The 9,161-nt window shown below is 32.6% G+C and overlaps 1 protein-coding gene across 2 annotated transcripts; it reads right to left on the reverse strand.

The window, feature by feature from the left end:
* Positions 1–1,217: 1,217 nt before the first annotated feature.
* On the reverse strand, positions 1,218–7,463 carry LOC110630497 (serine/threonine-protein kinase ATG1t). Of its 2 annotated transcripts, XM_021778019.2 has the most exons (8): positions 7,025–7,460; positions 2,893–3,010; positions 2,751–2,809; positions 2,586–2,650; positions 2,360–2,453; positions 2,206–2,286; positions 2,017–2,128; positions 1,218–1,937 (listed from the first exon to the last, which is right to left on the reverse strand). In XM_021778019.2, exons 1-8 carry the CDS (start codon positions 7,403–7,405, stop codon positions 1,858–1,860), a joined length of 990 nt encoding a protein of 329 aa, XP_021633711.1. In that variant the 5' UTR covers positions 7,406–7,460; the 3' UTR covers positions 1,218–1,857. The 2 variants fall into 2 exon arrangements, with proteins under 2 accessions (XP_021633711.1, XP_021633712.1); XM_021778020.2 differs by lacking the exon at positions 2,206–2,286 and having other exon boundaries at positions 2,017–2,205; positions 7,025–7,463.
* Between the last annotated feature and the right edge of the window lie 1,698 nt (positions 7,464–9,161).

The raw sequence follows: 9,161 nt of genomic DNA on the forward strand, positions 1-9,161 counted from the left end.
ATTTATTGAAAATTTAAAATAAAAAATATCATTGAATAGCTAAAAATTCATAAAAATCATAATAATTTAGCCCTTTTTTTTTTTTCAAAATATAACCTTGATTATTACTAATTCTAATATTCTACTACTTTTTTCTGATTTATATTTTAAAATTTTACTTTCATCTTATTAAGAATAATTTTTATTATATAAAAATTTAGAGCACAACTCAACAAATTTTAAAGAATAATTGATAATAAATTAGATTATTTTTCATTACCAGCATATCTCATTTGTATTTAGTTGTTATGATAATTTATAATTTCAGTACTCAATAAATCATAACTATAGTCGAATTACTTCCAAATAATATGAGGTGTAAATATGTATTTATCAATAAAGATCTAGCACCAAAACAAGCAGAGTAGAACGAATATTCATGTAAAGAAACTATGATTTTAAATAATAGGCCGTTATTTACAGTTTTTGAGTCTGCTGTAACCATTAAGGCTTGTAAATAAAAATAAAAAAATTTTATTACTGTAACGGTCGTTATGGTTGTTACGCAAAGAAAATGACCGTTATCGGCCGTGATATAACGGCCACAACGACCGCTATTTCTTTTATTAATAGTCCAGCACCAACATTTGTATGCATTATTGAAAGAAAAAAAAATGATTTATCTACTTCTCTTTAACCCTTTATTTTTTTTACTCTTTACAACTTTGTATTTTTGCCATAACGAGTAAATCAAGTAGTCTTCCATCTAGCACTCTCTCCACTTCTCCAGAGTCTAGACTCCATCTTTAGACTCCAGCATTCTTTCATACTTTTTCATACTTATTTTGGACCTCTATTTCAACTTTTCAAGCTAAAAACTGTCATATTTCTCTTAAATTTTTTAATAACAGCTTATATACTTAAATTTCTATTCAAAAATCTATTCTAAACGATTATTCTTCTCATAGTATTAATTGAAGTAAATTACCATATATAATATTTAAAATTTATATATTTTATGTTTATTTAATATATTTATACTTATTATTAAGTTGTATAATTTAATTTTTATTATATCTTTCTGTTATAACTGTTATAGATCTGTTGAATCTGTTTCCGTTACTGTTATTTTATGACCGTTATAGGTCTGTTAAGTCTGATTCCGTTACATGTTCGCAGTTACATGTTTGCAGTCGCAGCAGAAATTATCCATGGAAGGAACATATCTCAAGGACTTAGCCAAGCTAATTGCAAATGTTGAAACATTAAATCATGGCTATAGCAAGTTAAATATTACATACCATAGGAGAAGTAGAGCTGAGATTGACCGTAGAAGGAAATAAGATAGGCAGCTTGGACTGTACGTAGTAGCAGGCGGTTAGAAGAACTAATGTTCTGGGGTTAAAAGCGGGGCGTCAACAGTTCTAGGGAGATCTAAAGCTGCACAAATAGCAGCTATTGTAACTATAGAAACTATTTTAGAATATTATCAAAGAAATTCTCAATCTCGTCTCTCTAAATTCTATCCTTTCTCTTCAATCTGTCTCTTCCCTGCTTCTTTCTCTTACTTTCTTGTTCTTTCCTATATATTCTCAGCTATACTGAACATCAGGGATCTGCTGCACAACATTAAACTGAACTGCACAGCCGCTCAAAATTCTATCCTTGTTGCCGAAACGACTTGGCATTGTACCAGTCTACCAGATTAACAATAACTCATTCCCTGTGATAATGTTGAATAACTCTGATCTGGGCAGATACTGAAAGGGGAAGCACAATGCGATATCTCACATAACTCGGTTATGTTTGAGATTTCCTGGCATCATAAAGAGGAGCAGAGCAGAATTCAGAGCTGAAGAATTGAAGCAGGTTATGAATCTATTTGCCGTAGAACTTGCTTGGTCCTTTTCCTCTCAGGAACTTGTGATGATAGAACTCATCAAAGGACAGACGATTTGCTGCAACAACAGAGAAATACATAATGGTGACAACACTATAAATTATTCAACTGTAAATAAAGGTAAGCATATGCTAAACCTGGATTTATAGACAGTAGCCTGGAACACATATCAATACAGTCTGGATGTAACCCTGGGAGGATGAATTCAGAGAATGGAATGCACGTAGATGACTTGATGTTCTGCAGCAACTATGGCCAAGAATGCTTTGAATAAAGACTGGAGATAGTGCAACTGAACGATTTCTATATGATGGATAAGGTAGTACCTGAAAATTAGTTCTACCACGAAAAGGTGGGAAGCCGTTAAGAAGCTCAAAAAGAATTGCCCCAACACTCCACATGTCAACCTAAATAATCAAGTGCTCATTTTTCAGCATGTTCTAGTTTAAAAAAAGAGGAAATAAACAACAAAGTCCTCACCTTATCATCATATCCTTGGAATTCAAGAACTTCTGGAGCCATGTATAAGGGAGAACCACATACCGTCTCAGCATACTTGCCTGGTTGCACACTTCTGTTTTATATGAGGGAAAAAAAAAAGCAGATATACACTGGTCTCCTTAAAAATTTGACAAAAAAGTCTAACCAATGAAAAGAAAGAAAGAAAGCATGAAAGGAAAAACAAACTTGCCTTGCGTTAGTTTACCTTGATAAACCAAAATCAGCTATCTTGAGAATCATATCAGCCTCCTGTCCAGATAGTAGAACGTTCTACTCTAACAAAGAGACCAATGTAAGGCAACTTTTCAATCATCTGTGAGTACCACCGAAGAACTGCATAAATTGAAGGAGTTTAAAGAAATTCTCATACATCTGGCTTTAAGTCTCTATGCATAATATGGTGGCTTTGTAGAATTTCCAGACCAGCCCCTGCATCAGATAAATCAATGACATTATGTCTAAAGGGAGATATAATACTGGCTACAAAGAAACAGAATTCAAATGATAAATACCTAGCTGTTGCATGAATCTTCTAGCAATTTCCTCTTGAACTCTCCCATGCAGTCGAATATAAGAGGCTAGATTTCCTCCATTGCAGAACTCCAAAACCAGAAATATACAACTCTCCACCTAGCAGTAAAGCACTTAGCTTCTATTTTATATAAATCACACGTGGCAAAAAAAGAACAGATAAATCGCAAATTTGGAGTTGGAAACAAATAAGTTTGTGATTATAAGTGATTTTCCTTTTGCATAACTAAGAAACAATGGCTGAAATGACAAAGAAGATGGTGTTTTCAATTCAATTGTGTGAATTAATGATGCAGGAAAGATAGAACAGATCAATCCAACATTTGGAAATTTGATTGGGATTGCTTCAGCATTTATGAATTCACTTTCTTAAAGAAGATACTTTTGTATTAACTAGAAATCTAAATCAGCAATAATAAAACTCTTAAATGATTTTTCACTTACATTTGTGTCACAGCTCAGAGTTTGCTTTTGCCTGTACAACAAAGCTCTTAGTTCCTAGTATGCTATTAGGATATGGACTGTCCTGCATGAATTAAATTAACTACTAAAGAAATGAATGGTCTCTCCTCTTTTCTTTTTTGTCTCCTTTTCTTTATGAAGGAAAATAATACACTCTATTTAACAAAATTTTTTGGTCAAGCAACGAAAGAGAGGATAGAGATACATATGATGCCCCAAAATGCCAAAGTCAACTTTTGCTTGTATGTGAAAAGGGGCACAGAGTTGTTGTGTTGGATCCAAACAACTTGAGTTTGGAAAGTATTAATTAGTTGGCAAGGCTGTCCTACATCTGAAGTTATATGTGAGTCTATCAATTATTCTCAGGTTACATATTCTACATTTGAATTTAAGGACAAACTCTTTTTCTAAAAGAAGAGTGATGTTGTGGATAATGGATAGATTAAATCCATAATAAATAGATTATTTTTATCTATAGTTTCTTATCTCTATTATATTATCTTATTTTACTTGTTATTATATATTATCTTGTCTTAGGAGTTATCTAATAATTGCTTGCATTAGACTTCTATCCTAATTAGAAAGACTATGATTATATGAACCTCCACTATATAAGAGATTTATTTTTGTTCAATAAAGTGAGCAGAAAAATTACAAACACAATTGAGATTTAAGGCTCTCTCATTAATAAGTCTGAGGTGTTAAGAAATCCATCTAATGAGCTTCTTCCCCATCTATCATCCTGTAAAGCGATCTGAGACCTGAAACTGTAACACATCCCATATGTTTTACCTTCTGTAATAAAGTTGAAGTTGACTATTTTGTCGTCTGCTGCTACGCTGTGACCCTGATTCATTACAGTACATTTATCTAAATCGATCCCTTCTAAATCTAATTATTGAACCCTATTTTGGCAACAGATGCATTTCTGCAAATGGAAAGTCAACTGACCCTCTTTTATTAAAAATTTTGATATCAGAAAAATATTTTCATGAGTTAACCCCAGAAAATTTTTTTTTCTTTTTGTTAAAAATTTTGATATTAGGAAAATATTTTCATAAGTTAACCCCGGAAAAGTTTTGTTTTTCTGGATCCACCACTGATTGAATATATACCTAAAAACTGTGGAACTCATAATTCTATAAACTTAAACCTTTCTCCAAATGCCATCATCATACAAAAGATGAAGAGTTGCAATTGCAAGCCAAGAAATAGTAAGGCTAAATACTGATTTTCCTTTTCCCTTGAAGGCTCCCCTATTATGTACCTGCTAACTATCTAAGTGACAGGACGTAATTTGAAAGAAAAATTTTCTTTTTTACTAGTCCATACTAACATATGCCCCTCCAAGCCAATAGTTATCCTAAATGAATTGACTGTGAACCAAAAGGCCATCAATTGAAAAGGCCAAATTTCACAATCCCTTTCTCCTAGTAAAATAAAATGGGTAGGTGCCTCACAGTTTCAACACCAGATTTACAAAGAAATTGTCTATTCACCAAAACCTTCCCCTCTTCCCATGAGAACTCTACCAAGCAAGGAACACAAGGTTCGAAGATCGAAATGTCCCTTTAGCACCCTATTAGTTTTCTTCCCCTTTTTTCCTTATTTTAGTCAATTGATTTTCTATCATTGTATTGCCTATTCCTTTTATTTTCTTCTAGTTTGTCTTTTTTTTATTTAATTAAAAAAAACACCTTGATTAACTTTGCTTCCTATTCACCAAAATCTTCCCCTCTTCTCTTATCTCTACCATTTTTTTCTTCTTATTCTTCAAAATCTCCACTTTTGTTTGAAATCAAGTGGTATCAACGGTAAACCAATGTTACTAAGGTGAAAGATGACACTGAGACGATAAGGCAAGAGATGAGAGGCAAGATACGAGGCAACCAATTTTTTTTACATATATTTTTTAAATATACATATATATATTTACAAATACATGTATGAACACCCATATTCAAAGGAGAAAAACATATTATCTGCAATATAAGAGAAATAAATCAATCATGTATTCCCTGTTTAATCAACAACAAATTAATAATACAAATATAAAAATACATATAAAAGCCCATCTAAAATAAATAAAAAACAAATTATTATTTTTAAAATTCTAAAATTAAAAACAATAGAATGACAATCATTTAAAACAAATAAGAAAGTAACGTATATTTTTTAAAAGTATTCAATTATAAGCAATAAAACAACATAAATACATAAAGTAATTACCTAAAATTATAAAAAAAAAAAAAAAAGAAAGAAAGAAAAAAACCAATTATATAAAAGAGGCAGCGGCTCAAGTGCTTGGCACCTGGCGCCTCCCTTCACTGAAGCGGGCACCTCAGTGAAGGTGCCTCGCCTGGGCCAGCCGAGGCGGGGCAGTGGCACATCGCCTCACCCGGAGCCTTAACACAAATTTGCCAAAAGCACCAAAACCCATGATTTGAACCCTAGGGTTTACAAGGCTAAACGTCTAACCTAGACCTACAAATCCCGAGTTCCAACTCCCATAACTAAAACCAGACCTTCAGCATAATTATTCAATCTTCAACAAGCCTTTATATCCCTCAATATATTACTGGATGACTTTCTGGTAACTATGAGAGAGATTGAGAAAAAGACCGTATTTTTTGAAAAAACAACTGAGATTGCAGACAATATTTTTGGACAGTATATTGAGACAAATCAAATTATAGTTGTTATAGTTTATCATGTACTAGCCTATCAAAAAGGAAGAGCTGTATCGATTTTGCTCATGATATCATGCGGTTGTGGTCTCATTTGAAGAGTCTGCCTTTATTTGGTCACACTCTCAAGAATATGTATTTGGCTACATCTTTCCTTTAATATAATTCTTTTATGATGTTTCCTATAAATTGGAAGTTCTTTTATTCTCAATAAATGAATGATGCAACAAAATTGACTTGTAAGCAAGAGCACAATGTCCAGAAAACTAGCAATTGCATAAACCACATGTAAAGGAAATAGCATAACAAGCAAAAACTGAAGAATATCAACTCTGTAATCTCACCTACCCTAAATTCACCATATCCATCCACAATTACATAGACATCCAGAAAAACACTTCAACATTAGAAATGAAAATAATAGCCAAGCAATTGACATCATGAATCATCACTTAAGTTCAGCCACCCTCTTGAGAACAACAATTGCGATATGTAATTCAAGCTAAATCACAAGGATACAGCCAAAACTAAAAGAAAATAAAAACACATGCAACCAACTAAATGATATAATTCCCATGACAACCCATCATTCAATGGTCTAGCTGCATGACCAATCCAAATCAAATCAAATAGGAAGCAGAAAAGCCCAAAATTGTCGAAATTCATAAATCAAGGGTCTAACAAATAAAATTCAGAAAAGAGCAAATAACGAAATGTCAGAAAATTACTACCATCGATAATTTACAAAGAGAATTCCCCTACCTCCCAAGTCCCAGCAGAACAAAAATGCACAATTAGGCAATTTGATCAAATGGAGATGTCCTCACAAAGTATAATAATTTGAATGTATAAATGCACAAAATAACAACGTCACTGAGAAGGGTATGCTAAAAATCATCTAAAAACCAAAATTCAAGACGCAAGCTTATCAATCCAACTAGAGCGATTCAAGTTTAAAACCAACCTGGAACACGTCGAAGAGGCGAATGATATTGGGGTGATTGACAGAGGACAAGAAATGAAGCTCACAATCTAAACAGTTCTTCAAGTGTTTGTTGAGTTTAGAGAGATCAACTTGCTTCACTGCCACTTCTTCACCGGTTACTCTGTGCTCCGCTTTCCAAACTGAGGAGAGTGAACTCCCTCCCAGTTTTGATTTCAGTACATAGTCACCAACTGTGAAAGCATCAGGAAAAGCATTTGCTGTTTCGAGGTTCATTTCGATTATGAGAAACAAAGCATCGGGAAAGGATGACCTTAATCGTTCTATCTGACAGAGAGCTAGTAGAAAGTTCTGGTCCTTCTGAACCCGTTCTTCATTGTTGCCGATACCATCACCGTTCATGGGCAGTTTCGAAATCCAATGTATACTGTATGTAGCAGTGGGATAACCGGATGAGGTACAATAATTATATTTCTTATTATCTATAACATTAATATTTATTTAATATTTATATGTAAATGTGCAAAGAGAGTAGAAAATTTAAATTTAATTAAATATTCTTTTAGATATATTAACGAAATTATTTTAATTTTATTAATGTATTTAAAATAATATCTAAAAGAAATGAAATTGTTTTAATTTTGAAATTATTATGATTTTAATATTATTTAAATATTTAAAAAATTAAATAAAATATTTAAAATAATTATTATATTATATTTAAAATATTTATTAATGATATTATTTTAATAAATAATTTTATTTAAAATTTTATATGAATTAAAATAAATAAAAAATATTATTTTTATTAGATAGATAATTTAATGATTATGCAATTGAAAAAGCACAATGTTAATTCGGGTTTAGGTTTCTCTCCTTTTGTGAAGTTTGCGAATGATGATGGTTTTAAGGCTTGGTTTCTCAAATTTGCTTGTCTTTGCAAGTTCTTTATAGTTAATTCAATTTTTAGGTCGTAAAGCAAATTTTCTTTACATCTCCACCTGATCATAAAAGGAAACAAGTTAGTTTAAATCAACTCCCTAGCAACTGTGTTAATTTTTTATGGGTGTAAGGGCTACAAAAAATAACCTATTAAAACTAATAAGTATGAATTGTGTATAGAGTGAATAGAGTCGAATCCACAGGGAATTGACACTAAGAATTTTCAAATAATGAACTAGGAAAATAAATAATAAAAGTAAAGAGGGGGTTTTGAAGATGAGTTAAAAATAAAAATCAAAGCAATTAAAGGAAGTGATAATTAAAGGACAAATAAATCAACGTAAATAAATTCTAGTTGAAGTTTAGGATCCATTTCAATTTTGGGAATTGATCAATAAATCAACAATACCTTTATTCAGTCCAATAAATTAGTTCTAGTTATGGAAGATGTTTCTCATAACCGATCTCTCCTTAGGTGTAAATTAATTAGGAAACATCAGGTAATTAATCCTAGTCAACAAAGTGCCCAAAGAATGTCTTTGGAATTATAATTTATCAACCGCCTTAAGAATTAGAGGGACCTAATTTTAACCAACAAACCAAACCGCGTGGAGAGTTCAAGTTAGATCATGCAATTTCTTAGTAGGTTATATTAATTGTTACTTGTTTGAATAACTTAAGCAATTACGGACTTCAAGCATTCAAACTAACAACATATCCCTCATCTAAGATGAAACTTTCAAGCTCTCCAACCAACTGAGTTCTTTGTTCCTTCTCCTTATCCTTGACTTCCATAATTTCCGGGTGTACCTCCTCCTCTTCTTCCCTTGCCATTGTTGCCAAGTACACCGATTGTGATTCTTCTTGTCTTGCCTTCACGGTGGCCACTCCTCCCTCAGTGGGAAACTTCATGCACAAGTATCGGATGCTCATGCCCACCTCAAAGTCATACAGGACAGGTCAACCCAAGATTGCGTTGTATGCCAACGATAATTTGACTACTTGGAATTGGGCATATTGAGTTTGAATGGTGGGCGACGTTCCAAGAATCAGTAATAATTTAACTTTCTCTTCCACCGGTACAAGCACTCCACCTATTCCTTTCACTGGGGCCTGGTCTTTTACCATGTCTTCATCAGCTATCTTCATGGCTTTGAACAGTAGGTAGGGAAGGAGCTTTACCTTACTCCCATCATCCACTAGAATTTTCTTGACT

Source organism: Manihot esculenta, chromosome 13 (genome assembly GCF_001659605.2).
Source record: "Manihot esculenta cultivar AM560-2 chromosome 13, M.esculenta_v8, whole genome shotgun sequence".
Lineage (NCBI taxonomy): Eukaryota > Viridiplantae > Streptophyta > Magnoliopsida > Malpighiales > Euphorbiaceae > Manihot > Manihot esculenta.

Excerpts from the sequence above, each read along its gene's own strand:
- LOC110630497 (XM_021778019.2), bottom strand. The coding sequence starts at position 7,405 with ATGAACGGTGATGGTATCGGCAACAATGAAGAACGGGTTCAGAAGGAC. Across the intron at positions 2,454-2,585 it reads GCTGATTTTGGTTTATCAAG|AAGTGTGCAACCAGGCAAGT; the intron begins GTAAACTAACGC and ends CATATAAAACAG. Across the intron at positions 1,938-2,016 it reads GCTACTGTCTATAAATCCAG|CAAATCGTCTGTCCTTTGAT; the intron begins GTTTAGCATATG and ends CTGTTGTTGCAG.